Source organism: Stegostoma tigrinum, chromosome 36 (assembly GCF_030684315.1).
Source record: "Stegostoma tigrinum isolate sSteTig4 chromosome 36, sSteTig4.hap1, whole genome shotgun sequence".
Taxonomy (NCBI): Eukaryota; Metazoa; Chordata; class Chondrichthyes; order Orectolobiformes; family Stegostomatidae; genus Stegostoma; species Stegostoma tigrinum.
Window position 1 is genome coordinate 7,729,233 of NC_081389.1, and position 23,366 is coordinate 7,752,598.

The following is a 23,366-nucleotide window of genomic DNA, read 5'->3' on the forward strand; positions in this document are numbered from 1 at the left end:
GGAAGTGAATTGGCCTGAAACCTCTTGAATGAGATGGAGGCTCTTTAGATAAAAATAAAAAAACAACTCTTTATTGAGCCTTGTCGTTAAAGAACATCTCACGGTCAGGGAAAAGCCTCAAGGAAGATTTTCACAATGTTTAGTTAACATAACATGGCCCTGTATGCCAATTTTGTTTAAATTATGCAGAAAGACTTGCTGTTTTCACCACGTATCACTTTGGTTTAAATACTGCAAGCATGATTAGAAACTTTGTGACTGATACAAAAATTACTAGTGTAGGTTTACGGTGAGTAAGAGAGCTGTCGACTGCTAGAAGATAACAATTAACTAGCCAAGTGGGTGACCTAGTGAGAAATGGAGTGCACTCTAGCAATGCTTTTGGGGAAGGCTAATAGGACAAGGAACCCCATGCAAATATTTGGGATCTTATGGTATTATGGCAGTGCCCCTATCTCTGGCTCTGGAGACCAGGGTTCAAATTCTAACTGCTCCATATGTTTCACAGGGAGATGATGGCCTAGTCGTATTATCGCTAAACGATTAACCCAGAGGCTCAGGTAATGTTCTGGGGACCCTGGTTTTAATCCTTCCACAGCAGATGGTGGAATTTTAATTCAGTAACCAAAGAAATCTGGAATTAAGGATCTAACGATGACCAAGAATCCATTGTCAACTGTTGGGAAAAAAATCATCTGGTTTGCTTAAGGGAAGGAAAGTGCCATCCTTACCTGGTCTGGCCTACATGTGACTCCAGATTCACAGCAACGTGGTTGACTCTCAACTACCATCTGGGTTTTTAAGAATGAGTAGCAAATGTGGGTCTGATTTACATTCCAAAAGTGGATAAAAAGAAGTGTGGAATAGAATATCAATTTATCATTGGTGTTTTTGCAATAAAACATGAGAAGTCTTTAAATCACCAAAAGCACAGGAGCAGGAAGAAGGCCATTCAGCCCCTCGAGACTGGTCCGCCATTCGATATGATCATGGCTGATCTTTCTCATGGGCTCAGCTCCACTTACCCATTTGCTCACCATTACCCTTAATCCCTTTACTGTTCAAAAATCTATCTTTGCCTTAAAACCAATCAATGAAATAGCTTCAACTACTTCACTGGACAGGGAATTCCACAGATTCACAACCCTTTGGGTTCCTTATTCATTCATGGGATGAGGGTGCTACTGGCCACGCAGCATTGATTGCCCATCCCTAATTGCCCAGCAGATGACTCAGAGTCAACCACATCGCTGTGGGTCTGGAGTCACATGTAGGCCAGGCTAGATCAGGAAGGCAGTTTCCTTCCCTAAAGGACATTAGTGAACCAAATGGGCTTTTCCTGACAATTGACAATGGATTCATGGTCATCATTAGACTCTTAATTCCAGATATTTATTGAATTCAAATTCCACCGTCTGCCTTGGCAGGATTCGAACCCATTGGCTAGAACACTAGCTAGGTCTCTGGACTAACAGTCCAGCAATAATACCACTAGGCCATCACCTCCCCTTTTAGGGTGAAGAAGTTCCTCCTCAACCCAGTCCTAAATCTGTTCCCCCTTATTTTGAGGCTTGGCCCCCTGGTTCTAGTTTCACCCACCAGTGGAAACGACCTCCCTGTTTCTACCTTATCTATACCCTTCATAATTTTATAACATGTACACGTACAGAATAGACTGCTTCATGTGAAGACTTTAACTGAAAAGGAAAACGCAGACCAAACTCGCACCTAGGCGGACAAGCGAAGCCAACACATGATAACATATTTCAGTGCATACACGGGCCACCTGCAAGTTCCCCTCCAAGCCACACACCACCCTGACCTGTAACTACATCACCATTCCTTCAGCATCACTGGGTCAGATTCCTGGAACTTCCTAACAGTACCATGGGTGCACCTATACCTTAAGGACTACAGCGAATCAAGAAGGCAGCTTATCCCAATCTACTCAAGGCAAATAGGGACAGGTCATAAATGCTGACCTAGCCAGCGACATCTACATCCTGTGAACAAATAGGTTAAAATAAAATTGAATAGGCTAAGTTTGGCTTTCTTTTGAACAGAGGACACTGAGGGAAGATTGAACAATGATGAGTAACCGAGCTAGAGTGGGTGTTCAGACAAAATTTCTCCCCACTTACACTCTTGGTAGGCCAGAGCCATATTCTGGATTTCCTTGTTTGTGCGAGAGCACAGGATCTCAATCAGACTGGCTTCATTGGTTCCCAAACCCTATGGAAAGAAGATTTTAAAACTCATTACCTTTTCATTGGTAAAATCACATGAATGTACATCACGTCAAAAGGTACTCAGCAGAAATTATAAGCCACTTACAGCTTGCATTAGAACTCAGCGTGTGGAAGGGAGAATGGGAGGTTCATCCAAAGGATCTTTCTGTGCCCATTGAATCTGGTGCCTCAGAAACTCATGGATCTGTACATTAACAATTTTTGATCTATCTCCCGCACCACAGCCAACATCCGTCAGATGGTGCATCAGGAACTGACTTGCTGCCAATCATTGGGAAGATTTCAGGAGCCATTGAATGTCACCTTATGGGACAGTCAACTTGAAAATGAATTCCCTCATAGCAAGCCATCCAGCCTCTATGTGAGTGAACACCGTCACTGAACCAGTGTGACAGATAACAAGGGGCAAATATCAGTGTGATGAGTGAGTGTGAGCAGTCTGAGAGTGTGGATTGTTTTTATACCTAGGTATGGGAATATATTCCTGTGAGATGGCATTTGATCATCTTGCTATCTGTCAGTTACAAGCTCCCTCTGATGTGTAACAAGTGTGCTTGTGCAGATGTGCAGCTTTGTGTGGTCCAGGGACACTGTGCACACAAACCTGTCTGCGTGTGCATGCAGGATAGTGTGTAGCTGCGTACGTGGGAGTATGAGTGCACAAGTGAGACTCTGTAAGTTAAGCTCTGAATGTCATCCTGCAAATGAATCTCAGAGTCCGCTTGTGACTGGGTGTGAGAAGAGTGTGTGTGAGTCAGAGAGTCAACGCGCATGAGTGTGTGCTCACATGTGTGTGAGAGAGAGACGATTACAGAATGATTGAAGGTGACAGAGTGATTGTGAGTTTGAGACAAGGGAAAGTGAAAGGCTGGCAGTGGTAGCAAATCTCTGTTTGCAACGTGCTTCCAATATATAAAAGGCATACTTGTGACAGCATCTGTAAATGTGCAAATGAGTTTTTATGTATGGTGAGAGGCATAGGACATTGTGTGGACATGAATGTGTATAATGCGTGAGCATGTTAGTATGTGTTTGTGTGTGTGTTTGAGAGAGTGTGAAGAGATGTTCTGATGCTCTCTGCGTTTCCTTAGTGCTGTCACTCGCACTTCCCTGTGTCCAGAGAATGATGAGGTAGGGGTTGGTTCCAGATTGCTGTGGGTTGGGTTGGTTGCAGATGAGAGTGGGCTTTAGGAGCAGGCAGGGTCTGAAACTCTTGCTCCTCTAGGACACTTGCTGTGCTACAGAACGGCCACGTTTGGAGCAAAAATGGTCTCTCAAGTGTCTTCAACCTGGTGCCTTTTATCTCTCATAGTATTCTACGTGCTCTCATGTCTGGTAGTACTTCATGGTTCCTGCACCTCTACCTAGTTTGTTTTAACCCTCCCTACTGGTCTAGGAAATCACCCCATCTAGACATTGGTTCGGACTGAGATTAGATTTTGGCTGATCTGTACCTCAACTACATCTTCCTGCCACATTTTCTATCATCACCCTAACTCAACAAAAAAAAACATTAAACCCAGGCTTGAAAGTTCTAATCAAACAGTTTTGGTTGGGTGACTACCAGACATGAGAGTTCTAACTTTGAACTCTCTTATTTGATGAAGTGTTTCCTGCACTTACCCCTAAATGGCCTGGTTCACATTTTTAACTCTATGTTGCCCTCCTTTGTGGCTGCCTGAGCAGAAGGAATAGTTTCCCAGCATTTCTCAGTGGTTAGCACTGCACCCTCACAGCGCCAGGAACCCGGGTACGATTCCACCCTCGGGCGACTGTCTGTGTGGAGTTTGCACATTCTCCCCATGTCTGCGTGGGTTTCTTCCGGGTACTCCCACAGCCCAAAGATGTGCAGGTTAGGGTGGATTGGCTGTGCTAAATTGCCCCACAGGTGGGTTAGCCAAGGGGAAATGCAGGGTTACAAAGATGGGGCGGATCTGGGTGGGATGTTCTTCAGAGGGTTGTTGTGGACTCAATGGGCCAAATGGCCTGCAACCAAGCTGTAGGGATTCTATAATCTACCCTATTGAATTTTTCAATGACTTTAAGCATCTTGAACAATTCACACCATACTCATACTAAACTCTAACGATTACAAATGCTAGTCAGTGTAAGAGGCTGCTGCTCAGGGAGCTGCAGGGTACGTAAAAGGGAACTGTCCCAACTGTCCCTTCTTCCACAATCCCACCAACCAACATCCCCCAGCCAGGGAACCTCCCGGTCATATCCTCACCTTAATGGCACCTCGCATTTCAGAGGCATCGTATTTGGCTGGAGTCTTCAGCAGCCCCAGGATGACAGATCGCAGAGGCTCAGAGACAGCAGAGCGCAGTTTATCCTCCAGTTTCTGTAGAAATGAGAAAAAACATTTAACGGTGACCAAATCACCGCACAGAGGCACATCCGAGGAGAGTGAGTACACATTGCTCACTGAGAGAGAGAGAGGGAGAAAGAGAGAGAGAGAGAGGCAGAGAGGGAGAGAGGCAGAAAGAGAGAGGGACAGAGAGAGGGGCAGAGAAAGACAGACAGAGACATTGACAGGGAAAGGCAGAGGAAGAGAGACAGAGAGAGAGAGAGAGACAGGTACACTGACAGAGAGAGGCAGAGAGAGAGAGAGACGCAGGGACACTGAGGGACAGAGACAGAGGCAGAGAGAAAGAGAGACAGAGAGAGACACAGAGACACTGACAGAGAGAAAGGCAGAGAAGGAGAGATAGAGAGAGAGAGAGAGACGGAGACATTGACAGAGAGAGGCAGAGACAGAGGTAGAAAGAGAGAGACAGAGACACTGACAGAGAGAGGCAGAGAGAGAAAGAGACAGAGACACTGAGAGACAGAGACAGAGAGAGAGAGAGAAAGAGACATTGACAGAGAGAGGCAGAGAAAGAGAGAGAGGCAGAGGGACTGAGAAAGAGTGAGAGACAGAGACACTGAGACAGAGACAGTGACAGCGACAGAGATACAGAGAGAGAGAGAGAGAGAGAGTGAGAGGGAGAAAGAGTCCACAGTGCAGACAATCAGCACAATGAGGGAGGTAATATCTAATAGCAATACGAGCATTATTAAAAAGAACACAGCAGAATGATACAAGGGAGAAGGTGAGAAATCAGTAGGTTCCAAGCTGGAAATTTGAGACTCAAGCCATTTACAAATCCAGAAATGATTTAGAATTAGGCAGCTGTATAACAGCAGTTTATATTTAAGTCAGAGATATCTATTTACTTGACATTTTACATCCTGGTAAATCTCCTCTGCATCCTCTAAAGGATGTTTACAGTCTTCCAGATGTGTAGTGACCAGACCGAACCCAATTCTTCAGTTGAACTCATTACAAAGTAATTGCACCGTTTTTGTACCGAGTACCTCAATTTATGAAGCCCAGAATCGCATGAACTCTTCGATCTCGTCTCTCAATATGACCTGCTGCCTTCAAAGATCTAAGCACACACACCCAGTATCTTCCTAGAGTAATGGAATCATACAGTACAGACCAGGCCCTATGGCCTTCAATTGATTTCTTGAGATCCCTTGTAATTTCTACACTCCTCTAGAGTCTCAGTTGTTTTGATTTGCTTGAATCTGTTATAAATCTTTTTCCTTTTTATTCAGTCCTGAATATTCTCTAGACTTGTTGTTCCTGCATTTCACTATAAAGGGAACATAGAGTCATACAACTGTAGAGCATAGAAATAAACCCTACAGTCCAACCATCCAACCATCTATGCCAAACAGATATTTTAATTTAATCTAACCCTATTTGCCAGCATCTAGCCCATATCCCTCTAAACTTCTCCCATTCGTATATCCATCCAGATGGTTTTTAAATGTTGTAACTGTACCAGCCTCCACCACTTCCTCTGGCAGCTCATTTCTGTGCGTGAAAAAGTTGCCCCTTAGATCCATTTTAAATCTTTCCCCTATCCACTCATAACTTAATCCTGTGCCCTCTAGTTTTGGACTCCCCTACACTGGGGAAAAGATCTTGAATATTCACCCTATCCATGCCCCTCATGTTGGGCCTGTACTCTCCCTAGTATCTTTTTGAATGCTTCCCACTATTCTGCTGTAGATTTACCCTCATGTAGTTGTTCCCAGTCTATTTTCACCAGGTTCTGCTGTTTTGTAAATAAAATCTGCCTTACTCCATCCAAAACCCTCTATGGCAGGCATAAAACATACGGTGTTTTGGTCACTGTCACTAAAGTACTGTCACCTCAAAAACCTGCATTCCCCTGAATTATGGATAATGGGAACTGCAGATGCTGGAGATTCCAAGATAATAAAATGTGAGGCTGGATGAACACAGCAGGCCAAGCAGCATCTCAGGAGCACAAAAGCTGACGTTTCGGGCCTAGACCCTTCATCAGAGAGGATGAAGAGAGGTTACCTCTCTGATGAAGGGTCTAGGCCCGAAACGTCAGCTTTTGTGCTCCTGAGATGCTGCTTGGCCTGCTGTGTTCATCCAGCCTCACATTTTATTCCCCTGAATTATGCCTATTATCACCACACCTTTCCTGTTGGACTATCAACATGTTGATGTGACACGCGCCCTTACACTTGCTTTAGAACCGAGCCATTCAGTCTGCTTTGCTTCTCTCTGTATTTTCGGTCAAAATACACGACCTCACCTTTCTCTGTAGGCATTTTAATCACTGCTTAATTAAAAACTAAATGCTACAGATGCTGGAAATCTGAAATTACAACAGAAGCACTGCAGAAACTCAACAGATCTGGCAGCATCTGTGGAGAGAAACTGGAGTTAGCAGTTTGAGTCCAGTGACCCTTCTTCAGAACGTTAACTCCGCTTTTCTCTCTCCGTCTCTCTGCAGATACTGCCAGACCTGCCGAGTTTCTCCAGCATTCTCTGTTCATTTTTAAGTCTGCCCATTCTAAGTCTGTCGCAATAAAGATCAGTAATTGTTTGAGAAAGTCAAGGCTGACAGCACTGATGGAGAGAGAAACGGGTGTAGTGTGCTCGAAATTGAGAAGATGACGAACTTAGACTGGTCTCTGATAGAGTGTGCGAGTTCATGTGTGCGTTTTCTGGAGCAGTGCTGGGGAAAGAAGGGCTCATAAGGTCAATGGGGGTTAGAAAGTTTCAAATCAAATGAAAATGCTTATGAGGCAGAGCCCTTGTGATGGAAGACATTACAGAGTGAAACAAGTGACGCTGAACCACCACAGAGTGTGTGATTTCACAACATGCAGAGTCCACTCCTTCTGTTCTGATACCTTTGTTGCTGAATCCTCCCTGATCTGAACTGAATAATCTAACCTGAGACTGATGTGGCAGTCACCTTCTCCTTGCTATCGCTTAAAGGAGAAAAGTACAGCCATGGTGAAATTGACCAGAATTATGGCATTTCCTGCAGCATAGACACAGTTTACTCAGTGCATTGGTAGGGTCCCTAGCTGTGGTTCAGAAAACATGGGTTCAAATCCCACCTGCTCCAGAGATGTCTGAACAGCTTGATTAAAAATATCTAAATGTATCAAACATCCAGCAAATCTCAACTATCATGAAAAGAGGCCTAAGAGGGTTTAGATATTGGAGGTGAACAGGTACTTAACTTGCATCTAAGTATCAAGTACAAAATAACAGGAGCAGCCTGTTTGCCCAGGTGGCTCGTGCTGTAAGTTGAACGTCATCAAAGTCGCTCTATCCTCATTCTTGAACCTCTCTCCTTCAGACAACAATTCAAACAGCTGGGAGATAGTGAGTTCCACATTCACATAGTGACCACTATTTCAGCTGTTGGATTTGGGTTGGTTTGCATCCACACTGCAGTGGTATTAGCAGATGTGATGGGGCCATGCCAATGTCACATCAGAGTTAAATTTAATCTATTCATCTGACGTTATAAAATAAATTAATCCTCTGCTTTGACCCCCCTCCCCACTTTCCTCCTGTTCTTCCCCATCATTTGGATTCCTTATCATTTTCTTCCTCCCCCCATCTCCCTTCTATCACCCCAATTCCCCTCCAATCCCTTCCTTCCCATTTCCCAACTTCCCCTCCATTCCTCTCCCTCCATCTCTCCACTTCCCCTCTCTGCGCCCGTCCATTTCTCCATTTCCTCTCCCTCCATCATTCCCCATTTCCTCTCCACCCCCCACTTTCCCTGCATTCTTCTCCCTCCTTCCCAAGTCCTCTCCGTTCCTCTCCTTTCCGCTCCATCTCTCTATTTCCCCTCCATTTGTCCCTCCTGCCTCATCTCCCCTCCCGAACTCTTCATTTCTCCTTCTACGGCACCCTGAGGAACATTGAGTGCATGGGTTTTTATTGGTCCTTTGGCCTGTCAGAGTCCTGCCCCCAGGCGCTGTGTTGGAGGTCAGCCTGCGCTTGCCACTCTCTGGGATATTTAACACTCTCCCCCATTTACAGGTTGGAAGGCTGACTGATGAGGAACTAAGAGCTACTCACCTGCTTCGTTCTCCTTTCGTAGCAAAAGGCAATGTCCTGTCGTTGCGCATTGCTACACTTTGTCAACACATCGATGACAGAATGCTCATCCACACCTAGCACAGGGAACAGAATATTACAGCTTCAAGTCCTTACATCAGCAATTTACCTGACCGGACAATTTACCTGACAGACTCAGAACACTCCAAAACCCCTTGACGTCCAATGACGTACGTCTGAAGTGATGTCATTGTTTGTGCAACCAACAGTGGTAAGAATCATAGAATTCCAGGAGCAGGGATGTAGGGGAGAAGGCCATTCAGCCCACTGACCACCCCACCCAGCCCCTCCCACCCCCTGCAACCCCACATTCCCCATGGTTAATCCACCTCGCCTGCACATCCCTGAACATGATGGGGCAGTTTAGCAAGGCCCACCCACCCTAACCAGGGAACATCTTTACGTTGTGGGGGGAAACCGGAGCACCCGGAGGAAACCCACGCAGGCACAGGGGAGAACTTGCAAACTCCACACAGTCACCCGAGGGTGTGATCCCCGGCGGCCTGAGGCAACAGTGCTAACTATTGAGCAACCATGCCATGCCCCAAGCTCCTGCAAACAGAGACAAAATAATGAACCGATATGGCTGACAAAAAGGAGCATGTTGTCGAAGTTTTTTGACTTGTGTTCATCATGATCAATCAAAGGGTTCCAAGGTTGATCAGGAATTTATACTGCCTGCGAAAAAGGGAGATGATTGGATGGCCAGTGGACTCTGCTTGGTTGCGAGTTGCCAATGGAGCATGCACCAGACAACAGAAAACCCACAAACTTCTGGTCAAATACAAAAAAAATGCAGGTTGGCTCAGACTGGTCAAGCCGTTGCCATGGATAGTTCATCAAAAAAGATGCAGTGCCTTAATTGTTTTCAATTTAACAAAAGCTTGGGGAGTAACCGCCAATGTGCCCTACCACCATGCAATCTCCATGGCAACGGTGCAACCAAATTCCACTTGCCAACCAACCAGTCACCTTTTTCACATGCACTGCAAATTGTCATCCCTTTTGAAATGTGGCATTCTTGTATCTTGTTCTGATGAGGCGAACAATTTCTACAGTGCGCATCTTTTCTCAGCAATGCTCACGTTCTGAACAATTGGGTGACGAATGAGCCAATAATCAGTTTTCGACAACTTTGGTCAAGGGATAAACGTTGTCCTGGTCACTGAGGAGAAATTCCCGGCTCCTCTGCGAGCAAACGCTGTGGAATCCTATTCCCAGGTGCGGGCCTCAGTCTACCTATGCTTCTCGTAGACACAGAAAGGCAGACAACATCATTAAAGGCCCCCCTGACTCTCAATATACTGTCTTCCAAATGCCTTCCATCAGGCATAAGATACAGAAGCTTCAAAATACGAAGCTGCAGATTCAAGAACAGCTTCTTCCCTGCTGTTATTAGTCTGCTGAATGGATCTCTCTAACTTCAGGTCTAACATTGATCTTGCTTTACGCACGTCCTGTGAAATGTGACCTGTATCCGTTGCTCCGTCTGAGCACCCAATGATCTATATGTGCTCGTTTGCCAATGATCTGCCTGTACAGCTCGCAAAACCAAACTTTTCACCAGACAATGATAAAACAAATCAAATCTGAAGGTGGCGTATTTTCAACAGTGCGACTCAGGCCAGAGTCACACTGCTCCAGTCTGTGGAGGGTGTCTGCATCAGGCCTTACTGACTCTGAGGTAAGGTTGAGATCAAGAGTGAGTTTGGATCATATTTGGAGGAAATGCAGGCTGAAAGCACTGCGGGTTGAAGGATTTCGGCCTGAACCATGACTGCAAAACACAGTCCCCGACTGGCGCAGGCTCATCCCTGGCACTGACCCAAAGCCAGGAGCTTACCTTTGACTTTAATAGCGCGTTCCAGTTCTATAGCTTCATTTTCTGCATTGAAATTAACAGATGGTTTCACTGTAGCTCCATCAGAAAGCTGAAAGACAAGGTAAGCAGTTCACAACTATATGTCACCATGTCACAACCCTGGGGATCATCTCATCCTAATCCTCGGAATCCTGCCACCACAATCTCGGAAATCTCCTCAGTCACAATCCTCAGTAAGTCACGGTCCTGGGAATTCCACCATAAAGTCCCAGCAAAGACCTCAGGCATATTCCAGCGAGTCCCACCCACATCACAATAATTCTGACAAGGCAACCACTTTTATTGATGGATTTGTGAGCAAGCTTCCATGCTTCAAAAGATGGCTGGGGAAGTGGAAGCCATCTTTTGACGTTGGTTTACTCTCCCGCGGAGACCTCAATGCAGAGCTGGGCTGATGAGAGAGCTGCCATAGTCGGAACTTGTTGCTCGCAAACAGCTCATTGCAAATTCTGGCCCTCTCTGAGATTTTAATGGATGCAACCTGACAAGTGATCAATCAACTTTGACATAAAATGTAGATGGGAGGAGATTTTCATTTTTATTTTATAAATTAAGGAGGCCTACACTTGGTGACATATTGTAATTATTTGTATGCTAAAATGTTCATAATTTTCAAAACCTATAGAATCCCTACAGTGTGGAAACAGGCCATTCAGCCCAACAAGTCCACAACGGCCCTCCGAAGAGCATCCCACCCTAATTCATTCCCCAACCCTGGAATTTCCCCATGTATAACCCAAACATCCCTGAACATTATGGGACGATTTAGCATGGCCAATTCACCTCACCTGCACATCTTTGGACTGTGGGAGGAAACCGGAGCACCCGAAGGAAACCCATGCAGACACAGGGAGAATGTGCAGACTCCACAAAGATAGTTACGCAAGGGTGGAATTAAACCTGGGTCTCTGCTCGGTGAGGCAGCAGTCCTAACCACAGAGCCACCATGCTGCCCCCCTTATAGCTTTAACCTATTCATTAGTTGCTTGTCACTATATTATTAATTAATATTCCTTGTTCTGTTTGTATCGCTCAATCTGTCCAATGCTATCCATGGCCCTTCACTCAGCTGCTTTATACAATTAAACGTAGTGACCTTCAAACCCACAACTCAAATGCATCCAACACCAACACACAACAAAAAAACATCTGAAGCACAAACTCTGAAAGCTTACTGGAGAGTCAGCCAGAATCAAATGAAGTCAGTCCCTCCCATTTAGGCTGGGTGGGTTCGCATTGTTCAATTGTGTAGTGTCCAAAGATGTGCAGGTTAGCGGGAGTTGGCCATGTTCAGTTGTGTACAGTGTCCAAAGATGTGCAGGTTATGGGGGGGTTGGCCATGCTAAATTGTGCATAGTGTCCAAAGATGTGCAGGTTATGGGGAGTTGGCATTGTTCAATTCTGTATAGTGTCCAAAGATGTGCAGGTTAGGGGGCGTTGGCCATGCTAAATTGCGTACATTGTCCAAAGATGTGCAGGTTAGGGTGGGTTGGCCATGTACAATTGTGTACAGTGTCCAAAGATGTGCAGGTTATGGGGGGTTGGCCATGCTAAATTGCGTACAGTATCCAAAGCTGTGCAAATTAGGGGGGGTTGGCCATGTACAATTGTGTACAGTGTCCAAAGATGTGCAGGTTATGGGGGGGGGGTTGGCAATGCTAAATTGGGCACAGTGTCCAAAGATGTGCAGGTTAGGGTGGGTTGGCCATGTACAATTGCGTACAGTGTCCAAAGATGTGCAGGATAGGGTGGGTTGGCCATGTACAATTGTATACAGTGTCCAAAGATGTGCAGGATAGGGTGGGTTGGCAATGTTTAATTGTGTACAGTGTCCAAAGATGTGCAGGTTAGGGTGGGTTGGCCATGCTAAATTGTGTATAGTGTCCATAGATGTGCAGGTTGGGGTGGGTTGGCCATGCTAAATTGTGTACAGTGTCCATAGATGTGCAGGTTAGGGTGGATTGGCCATGCTAAATTGTGTACAGTGTCCAAAGATGTGCAGGATAGGGTGGATTGGCCGTGCTAAATTGTGTACAGTGTCCAAAGATGTGCAGGTTAGCGGGGGTTGGCCATGTTCAATTGTGTACAGTGTCCAAAGATGTGCAGGTTATGGAGGGTTGGCCATGTTCAATTGTGTACAGTGTCCAAAGATGTGCAGGTTATGGGGGGTTGGCAATGCTAAATTGTGTACAGTGTCCAAAGATGTGCATGTTAGGGGGGGTTGGCCATGCTAAATTGTGCATAGTGTCCAAAAATGTGCAGGTTATGGGGCGTTGGCCATGTTCAATTCAGTATAGTGTCCAAAGATGTGCAGGTTAGGGTGGGTTGGCCATGTTCAATTGTGTTCAGTGTCCAAAGATGTGCAGATGAGGGGGGTTGGCCATGTACAATTGTGTACGGTGTCCAAAGATGTGCAGGTTAGGGTGGGTTGGCCATGTTCAATTGTGTTCAGTGTCCAAAGATGTGCAGATTAGGGGGGGTTGGCCATGTACAATTGTGTACAGTGTCCAAAGATGTGCAGGTTATGGGGGGGTTGGCAATGCTAAATTGGGCAGAGTGTCCAAAGATGTGCAGGTAATGGGGGGATTGGCCATGTTCAATTGTGTACAGTGTCCAAAGATGTGCAGGTTAGGGTGGGTTGGCCATGCTAAATTGTGTATAGTGTCCATAGATGTGCAGGTTGGGGTGTGTTGACCATGCTAAATTGAGTACAGTGTCCAAAGATGTGCAGGTTAGCGGGGGTTGGCCATGTTCAATTGTGTACAGTGTCCAAAGATGTGCAGGTCATGGGGGGTTGGCCATGTTCAATTGTGTACAGTGTCCAAAGATGTGCAGGTTATGGGGGGGTTGCCCATGCTAAATTGTGCATAGTGTCCAAAGATGTGCAGGTTATGGGGGGGTTGGCAATGCTAAATTGTGCATAGTGTCCAAAGATGTGCAGGTTATGGGGAGTTGGCCATGTTAAATTGTGTACAGTGTCTAAAAATGTGCAGGTTAGGGTGGGTTGGCCACGTACAATTGCGTACAGTGTCCAAAGATGTGCAGGTTAGGGTGGATTGGCCATGCTAAATTGTGTACAGTGTCCAAAGATGTGCAGGTTAGCGGGGGTTGGCCATGCTAAATTGCGTACAGTGTCCAAAGATGTGCAGGTTAGGGTGGGTTGGCCATGTTCAATTGCGTACAGTGTCCAAAGATGTGCAGGTTATGGGGGGGTTGGCCAAGTTCAATTGTGTACAGTGTCCAAAGATGTGCAGGTGAGGGTGGGTTGGCCCTGTTCAATTGTGTACAGTGTCCAAAGATGTGCAGGTTATGGGGGGGTTGGCCATGCTAAATTGTGCATAGTGTCCAAGGATGTGCAGGTTATGGGGAGTTGGCATTGTTCAGTTCTGTATAGTGTCCAAAGATGTGCAGGTTAGTGGGGGGGTTGGCCATGCTAAATTGCGTACATTGTCCAAAGATGTGCAGGTTAGGGTGGGTTGGCCATGTACAATTGTGTACAGTGTCCAAAGATGTGCAGGTTATGGGGGGTTGGCCATGTACAATTGTGTACAGTGTCCAAAGATGTGCAGGTTATGGGTGGGGTTGGCAATGCTAAATTGGGCACAGTGTCCAAAGATGTGCAGGTTATGGGGGTTTGGCCATGTTCAATTGTGTACAGTGTCCAAAGATGTGCAGATTAGGGTGGGTTGGCCATGTACAATTGTGTACAGTGTCCAAAGATGTGCAGGTTATGGGGGGTTGGCCATGCTAAATTGCGTACAGTATCCAAAGATGTGCAGATTAGGGGGGGTTGGCCATGTACAATTGTGTACAGTGTCCAAAGATGTGCAGGTTATGGGTGGGGTTGGCAATGCTAAATTGGGCACAGTGTCCAAAGATGTGCAGGTTATGGGGGTTTGGCCATGTTCAATTGCGTACAGTGTCCAAAGATGTGCAGGTTAGGGTGGGTTGGCCATGTACAATTGTGTACAGTGTCCAAAGATGTGCAGGTTAGGGTGGGTTGGCAATGTTCAATTGTGTACAGTGTCCAAAGATGTGCAGGATAGGGTGGGTTGGCCATGCTAAATTGTGTACAGTGTCCAAAGATGTGCAGGATAGGGTGGATTGGCCGTGCTAAATTGTGTACAGTGTCCAAAGATGTGCAGGTTAGCGGGGGTTGGCCATGTTCAATTGTGTACAGTGTCCAAAGATGTGCAGGTTATGGGGGGTTGGACATGTTCAATTGTGTACAGTGTCCAAAGATGTGCAGGTTATGGGGGGTTGGCCATGTTCAACTGTGTAGTGTCCAAAGATGTGCAGGTTATGGGGGGGTTGACAATGCTAAATTGTGCATCGTGTCCAAAGATGTGCATGTTAGGGGGAGTTGGCCATGCTAAATTGTGCATAGTTTCCAAATATGTGCCGGTTAGGGTGGGTTGGCCATGTACAATTGTGTACAGTGTCCAAAGATGTGCAGGTTAAGGTGGGTTGGCCGTGCTAAATGTGTATAGTGTCGATAGATGTGCAGGTTGGGGTGGGTTGACCATGCTAAATTGTGTACAGTGTCCATAGATGTGCAGGTTAGGGTGGGTTGGCCATGTTCAATTCTGCAAAGTGTCCAAAGATGCGCAGGTTAGGGTGGATTGGCCGTGCTAAATTGTGTACAGTGTCCAAAGATGTGCAGGTTATGGGGAGTTGGCCATGTACAATTGTGTACAGTGTCCAAAGATGTGCAGGTTAGGACAGGTTGGCCATGTTAAATTGTGTACAGTGTCTAAAAATGTGCAGGTTAGGGTGGGTTGGCCACGTTCAATTGCGTACAGTGTCCAAAGATGTGCAGGTTAGGGTGGATTGGCCATGCTAAATTGTGTAGAGTGTCCAAAGATATGCAGGTTAGGACGGGTTGGCCATGCTAAATTGGGTACAGTGTCCAAAGATGTGCAGGTTAGGACGTTTTGGCCGTGTTCAATTGTGTACAGTGTCCAAAGATGTGCAGGTTAGGGGAGGTTGGCAATGCTAAATTGGGCATAGTGTCCAAAGATGTGCAGGTTATGGGGGGGATGGCCATGTTCAATTGTGTACAGTGTCCAAAGATGTGCAGGTTAGGGTGGGTTGGCCATGTACAATTGTGTACAGTGTCCAAAGATGTGCAGGTTAGGGGGGGTTGGCAATGCTAAATTGCGTACAGTGTCCAAAGGTGTGCAGGTTATGGGGGGTTGGCCATGTTCAATTGCGTACAGTGTCCAAAGATGTGCAGGTTATGGGGGGTTGGCCATGCTAAATTGCGTACAGTGTCCAAAGATGTGCAGGTTAGGGTGGGTTGGCCATGTTCAATTGTGTACAGTGTCCAAAGATGTGCAGGTTATGGGGAGTTGGCCATGTTCAATTCTGTATAGTGTCTACAGATGTGCAGGTAATGGGGAGTTGGCCATGTTCAATTGCGTACAGTGTCCAAAGATGTGCAGGTTATGGGGGGTTGGCCATGCTAAATTGCGTACAGTGTCCAAAGATGTGCAGGTTAGGGTGGGTTGGCCATGTACAATTGTGTACAGGGTCCAAAGATGTGCAGGTTAGGGGGGGTTGGCCATGCTAAATTGCGTACAGTGTCCAAAGATGTGCAGGTTATGGGGGGTTGGCCATGTTCAATTGCGTACAGTGTCCAAAGATGTGCAGGTTATGGGGGGTTGGCCATGCTAAATTGCGTACAGTGTCCAAAGATGTGCCGGTTAGGGTGGGTTGGCCATGTTCAATTGTGTACAGTGTCCAAAGATGTGCCGGTTAGGGTGGGTTGGCCATGTTCAATTGTGTTCAGTGTCCAAAGATGTGCAGATGAGGGGGGTTGGCCATGTACAATTGTGTACGGTGTCCAAAGATGTGCAGGTTATGGGGGGTTGGACATTGTAATTTGCGGACAGTGTCCAAAGATGTGCAGATTAGGGGGGGTTGGCCATGTACAATTGTGTACAGTGTCCAAAGATGTGCAGGTTATGGGGGGGTTGGCAATGCTAAATTGGGCAGAGTGTCCAAAGATGTGCAGGTAATGGGGGGATTGGCCATGTTCAATTGTGTACAGTGTCCAAAGATGTGCAGGTTAGGGTGGGTTGGCCATGCTAAATTGTGTATAGTGTCCATAGATGTGCAGGTTGGGGTGTGTTGACCATGCTAAATTGAGTACAGTGTCCAAAGATGTGCAGGTTAGCGGGGGTTGGCCATGTTCAATTGTGTACAGTGTCCAAAGATGTGCAGGTCATGGGGGGTTGGCCATGTTCAATTGTGTACAGTGTCCAAAGATGTGCAGGTTATGGGGGGTTGCCCATGCTAAATTGTGCATAGTGTCCAAAGATGTGCAGGTTATGGGGGGGTTGGCAATGCTAAATTGTGCATAGTGTCCAAAGATGTGCAGGTTATGGGGAGTTGGCCATGTTAAATTGTGTACAGTGTCTAAAAATGTGCAGGTTAGGGTGGGTTGGCCACGTACAATTGCGTACAGTGTCCAAAGATGTGCAGGTTAGGGTGGATTGGCCATGCTAAATTGTGTACAGTGTCTAAAGATGTGCAGGTTAGCGGGGGTTGGCCATGCTAAATTGCGTACAGTGTCCAAAGATGTGCAGGTTAGGGTGGGTTGGCCATGTTCAATTGCGTACAGTGTCCAAAGATGTGCAGGTTATGGGGGGGTTGGCCAAGTTCAATTGTGTACAGTGTCCAAAGATGTGCAGGTGAGGGTGGGTTGGCCCTGTTCAATTGTGTACAGTGTCCAAAGATGTGCAGGTTATGGGGGGGTTGGCCATGCTAAATTGTGCATAGTGTCCAAGGATGTGCAGGTTATGGGGAGTTGGCATTGTTCAGTTCTGTATAGTGTCCAAAGATGTGCAGGTTAGGGGGGGGGTTGGCCATGCTAAATTGCGTACATTGTCCAAAGATGTGCAGGTTAGGGTGGGTTGGCCATGTACAATTGTGTACAGTGTCCAAAGATGTGCAGGTTATGGGGGGTTGGCCATGTACAATTGTGTACAGTGTCCAAAGATGTGCAGGTTATGGGTGGGGTTGGCAATGCTAAATTGGGCACAGTGTCCAAAGATGTGCAGGTTATGGGGGTTTGGCCATGTTCAATTGTGTACAGTGTCCAAAGATGTGCAGATTAGGGTGGGTTGGCCATGTACAATTGTGTACAGTGTCCAAAGATGTGCAGGTTATGGGGGGTTGGCCATGCTAAATTGCGTACAGTATCCAAAGATGTGCAGATTAGGGGGGGTTGGCCATGTACAATTGTGTACAGTGTCCAAAGATGTGCAGGTTATGGGTGGGGTTGGCAATGCTAAATTGGGCACAGTGTCCAAAGATGTGCAGGTTAGGACGGGTTGGCCGTGTTCAGTTGTGTACAGTGTCCAAAGATGTGCAGGTTATTGGTGGGTTGGCCATGCTAAATTGCGTACAGTGTCCAAAGATGTGCAGAAGCGGGGGTTGGCCATGCTAAATTGCGTACAGTGTCCAAAGATGTGCTGGTTAGGGCGGGTTGGCCATGTTCAATTGCGTACAGCGTCTAAAGATGTGCAGGTTATGGGGGGTTGGCCATGTTCAATTGTGTATAGTTTCCATAGATGTGCAGGTTAGCGGGGGTTGGCCATGCTAAGATGCGTACAGTGTCCAAAGATGTGCAGAAGCGGGGGGGTTGGCCATGTACAATTGTGTACAGTGTCCAAAGATGTGCAGGTTAGGGGGGGTTGGCAATGCTGAATTGGGCATAGTGTCCAAAGATGTGCAGGTTATGGGGGGGTTGGCCATGTTCAATTGTGTACAGTGTCCATAGATGTGCAGGTTAGGACGGGTTGGCCATGCTAAATTGCGTACAGTGTCCAAAGATGTGCAGGTTATGGGGGGTTTGGCCAAGTTCAATTGTGTACAGTGTCCAAAGATGTGCAGGTTAGGGTGGGTCGGCCATGTTCAATTCTGTATAGTGTCCAAAGATGTGCATGTTATGGGGGGTTGGCCATGTTCAATTGCGTACAGTGTCCAAAGATGTGCAGGTTATGGGGGGTTGGCCATGCTAAATTGCGTACAGTGTCCAAAGATGTGCACGTTAGGGTGGGTTGGCCATGTTCAATTGTGTACAGTGTCCAAAGATGTGCAGGTTATGGGGGGGTTGGCCATGTTCAATTGTGTACAGTGTCCAAAGATGTGCAGGTCATGGGGGGTTGGCCATGTTCAATTGTGTACAATGTCCAAAGATGTGCAGGTCATGGGGGGTTGGCCATGTTCAATTGTGTACAATCTCCATAGATGTGCAGGTTAGGGTGGGTCGGCCATGTTCAATTCTGTATAGTGTCCAAAGATGTGCAGGTTATGGGGGATTGGCCATGCTAAATTGCGTACAGTGTCCAAAGATGTGCAGGTTAGGGTGGGTTGGCCATGTTCAATTGCGTACAGTGTCCAAAGATGTGCAGGTTATGGGGGGTTGGCCATGTTCAATTGCGTACAGTGTCCAAAGATGTGCAGGTTAGGGGGGGTTGGCCATGCTAAATTGTGTAGAGTGTCCAAAGATATGCAGGTTAGGACGGGTTGGCCATGCTAAATTGGGTACAGTGTCCAAAGATGTGCAGGTTAGGACGTTTTGGCCGTGTTCAATTGTGTACAGTGTCCAAAGATGTGCAGGTTAGGGGAGGTTGGCAATGCTAAATTGGGCATAGTGTCCAAAGATGTGCAGGTTATGGGGGGGATGGCCATGTTCAATTGTGTACAGTGTCCATAGATGTGCAGGTTAGGGTGGGTTGGCCATGTACAATTGTGTACAGTGTCCAAAGATGTGCAGGTTAGGGGGGGTTGGCAATGCTAAATTGCGGACAGTGTCCAAAGATGTGCAGGTTATGGGGGGTTGGCCATGTTCAATTGCGTACAGTGTCCAAAGATGTGCAGGTTATGGGGGGTTGGCCATGCTAAATTGCGTACAGTGTCCAAAGATGTGCAGGTTAGGGTGGGTTGGCCATGTTCAATTGTGTACAGTGTCCAAAGATGTGCAGGTTATGGGGAGTTGGCCATGTTCAATTCTGTATAGTGTCTACAGATGTGCAGGTTATGGGGAGTTGGCCATGTTCAATTGCGTACAGTGTCCAAAGATGTGCAGGTTATGGGGGGTTGGCCATGCTAAATTGCGTACAGTGTCCAAAGATGTGCAGGTTATGGGGAGTTGGCCATGTACAATTGTGTACAGTGTCCAAAGATGTGCAGGTTAGGACGGGTTGGCCATGTTCAATTGTGTACAGTGTCCAAAGATGTGCAGGTTATGGGGAGTTGGCCATGTTCAATTCTGTATAGTGTCTACAGATGTGCAGGTTATGGGGAGTTGGCCATGTTCAATTGTGTACAGTGTCCAAAGATGTGCAGGTTATGGGGGGTTGGCCATGCTAAATTGCGTACAGTGTCCAAAGATGTGCAGGTTATGGGGAGTTGGCCATGTACAATTGTGTACAGTGTCCAAAGATGTGCAGGTTAGGACGGATTGGCCATGTTCAATTGTGTACAGTGTCCAAAGATGTGCAGGTTAGGACAGGTTGGCCATGTTAAATTGTGTACAGTGTCTAAAAATGTGCAGGTTAGGGTGGGTTGGCCACGTTCAATTGCGTACAGTGTCCAAAGATGTGCAGGTTAGGGTGGATTGGCCATGCTAAATTGTGTAGAGTGTCCAAAGATATGCAGGTTAGGACGGGTTGGCCATGCTAAATTGGGTACAGTGTCCAAAGATGTGCAGGTTAGGACGTTTTGGCCGTGTTCAATTGTGTACAGTGTCCAAAGATGTGCAGGTTAGGGGAGGTTGGCAATGCTAAATTGGGCATAGTGTCCAAAGATGTGCAGGTTATGGGGGGGATGGCCATGTTCAATTGTGTACAGTGTCCAAAGAGGTGCAGGTTAGGGTGGGTTGGCCATGTACAATTGTGTACAGTGTCCAAAGATGTGCAGGTTAGGGGGGGTTGGCAATGCTAAATTGCGTACAGTGTCCAAAGGTGTGCAGGTTATGGGGGGTTGGCCATGTTCAATTGCGTACAGTGTCCAAAGATGTGCAGGTTATGGGGGGTTGGCCATGCTAAATTGCGTACAGTGTCCAAAGATGTGCAGGTTAGGGTGGGTTGGCCATGTTCAATTGTGTACAGTGTCCAAAGATGTGCAGGTTATGGGGAGTTGGCCATGTTCAATTCTGTATAGTGTCTACAGATGTGCAGGTAATGGGGAGTTGGCCATGTTCAATTGCGTACAGTGTCCAAAGATGTGCAGGTTATGGGGGGTTGGCCATGCTAAATTGCGTACAGTGTCCAAAGATGTGCAGGTTAGGGTGGGTTGGCCATGTACAATTGTGTACAGGGTCCAAAGATGTGCAGGTTAGGGGGGGTTGGCCATGCTAAATTGCGTACAGTGTCCAAAGATGTGCAGGTTATGGGGGGTTGGCCATGTTCAATTGCGTACAGTGTCCAAAGATGTGCAGGTTATGGGGGGTTGGCCATGCTAAATTGCGTACAGTGTCCAAAGATGTGCCGGTTAGGGTGGGTTGGCCATGTTCAATTGTGTACAGTGTCCAAAGATGTGCCGGTTAGGGTGGGTTGGCCATGTTCAATTGTGTTCAGTGTCCAAAGATGTGCAGATGAGGGGGGTTGGCCATGTACAATTGTGTACGGTGTCCAAAGATGTGCAGGTTATGGGGGGTTGGACATTGTAATTTGCGGACAGTGTCCAAAGATGTGCAGATTAGGGGGGGTTGGCCATGTACAATTGTGTACAGTGTCCAAAGATGTGCAGGTTATGGGGGGGTTGGCAATGCTAAATTGGGCAGAGTGTCCAAAGATGTGCAGGTAATGGGGGGATTGGCCATGTTCAATTGTGTACAGTGTCCAAAGATGTGCAGGTTAGGGTGGGTTGGCCATGCTAAATTGTGTATAGTGTCCATAGATGTGCAGGTTGGGGTGTGTTGACCATGCTAAATTGAGTACAGTGTCCAAAGATGTGCAGGTTAGCGGGGGTTGGCCATGTTCAATTGTGTACAGTGTCCAAAGATGTGCAGGTCATGGGGGGTTGGCCATGTTCAATTGTGTACAGTGTCCAAAGATGTGCAGGTTATGGGGGGGTTGCCCATGCTAAATTGTGCATAGTGTCCAAAGATGTGCAGGTTATGGGGGGGTTGGCAATGCTAAATTGTGCATAGTGTCCAAAGATGTGCAGGTTATGGGGAGTTGGCCATGTTAAATTGTGTACAGTGTCTAAAAATGTGCAGGTTAGGGTGGGTTGGCCACGTACAATTGCGTACAGTGTCCAAAGATGTGCAGGTTAGGGTGGATTGGCCATGCTAAATTGTGTACAGTGTCCAAAGATGTGCAGGTTAGCGGGGGTTGGCCATGCTAAATTGCGTACAGTGTCCAAAGATGTGCAGGTTAGGGTGGGTTGGCCATGTTCAATTGCGTACAGTGTCCAAAGATGTGCAGGTTATGGGGGGGTTGGCCAAGTTCAATTGTGTACAGTGTCCAAAGATGTGCAGGTGAGGGTGGGTTGGCCCTGTTCAATTGTGTACAGTGTCCAAAGATGTGCAGGTTATGGGGGGGTTGGCCATGCTAAATTGTGCATAGTGTCCAAGGATGTGCAGGTTATGGGGAGTTGGCATTGTTCAGTTCTGTATAGTGTCCAAAGATGTGCAGGTTAGGGGGGGGGTTGGCCATGCTAAATTGCGTACATTGTCCAAAGATGTGCAGGTTAGGGTGGGTTGGCCATGTACAATTGTGTACAGTGTCCAAAGATGTGCAGGTTATGGGGGGTTGGCCATGTACAATTGTGTACAGTGTCCAAAGATGTGCAGGTTATGGGTGGGGTTGGCAATGCTAAATTGGGCACAGTGTCCAAAGATGTGCAGGTTATGGGGGTTTGGCCATGTTCAATTGTGTACAGTGTCCAAAGATGTGCAGATTAGGGTGGGTTGGCCATGTACAATTGTGTACAGTGTCCAAAGATGTGCAGGTTATGGGGGGTTGGCCATGCTAAATTGCGTACAGTATCCAAAGATGTGCAGATTAGGGGGGGTTCGCCATGTACAATTGTGTACAGTGTCCAAAGATGTGCAGGTTATGGGTGGGGTTGGCAATGCTAAATTGGGCACAGTGTCCAAAGATGTGCAGGTTAGGACGGGTTGGCCGTGTTCAGTTGTGTACAGTGTCCAAAGATGTGCAGGTTATTGGTGGGTTGGCCATTGCAAATTGCGTACAGTGTCCAAAGATGTGCAGAAGCGGGGGTTGGCCATGCTAAATTGCGTACAGTGTCCAAAGATGTGCTGGTTAGGGCGGGTTGGCCATGTTCAATTGCGTACAGCGTCTAAAGATGTGCAGGTTATGGGGGGTTGGCCATGTTCAATTGTGTATAGTTTCCATAGATGTGCAGGTTAGCGGGGGTTGGCCATGCTAAGATGCGTACAGTGTCCAAAGATGTGCAGAAGCGGGGGGGTTGGCCATGTACAATTGTGTACAGTGTCCAAAGATGTGCAGGTTAGGGGGGGTTGGCAATGCTGAATTGGGCATAGTGTCCAAAGATGTGCAGGTTATGGGGGGGTTGGCCATGTTCAATTGTGTACAGTGTCCATAGATGTGCAGGTTAGGACGGGTTGGCCATGCTAAATTGCGTACAGTGTCCAAAGATGTGCAGGTTATGGGGGGTTTGGCCAAGTTCAATTGTGTACAGTGTCCAAAGATGTGCAGGTTAGGGTGGGTTGGCCATGTTCAATTGCGTACAGTGTCCAAAGATGTGCAGGTTATGGGGGGTTGGCCATGCTAAA

At 46.9% G+C, this 23,366-nt stretch overlaps 1 protein-coding gene across 1 annotated transcript in view; it reads right to left on the reverse strand.

Annotated features, from left to right (window-relative positions):
- The window catches only part of LOC125446929 (annexin A2-like), a 51,800-nt gene that overhangs the window by 12,604 nt on the left and 15,830 nt on the right, over window positions 1-23,366 (reverse strand). The window contains exons 3-6 of the mRNA XM_048520943.1: window positions 10,553-10,640; window positions 8,671-8,765; window positions 4,480-4,593; window positions 2,142-2,232 (exon numbers count right to left, since the gene is read on the reverse strand). Of these exons, the coding sequence (XP_048376900.1) occupies window positions 2,142-2,232; window positions 4,480-4,593; window positions 8,671-8,765; window positions 10,553-10,640 (388 nt within the window). The remainder of the gene's footprint in view (window positions 1-2,141; window positions 2,233-4,479; window positions 4,594-8,670; window positions 8,766-10,552; window positions 10,641-23,366) is intronic.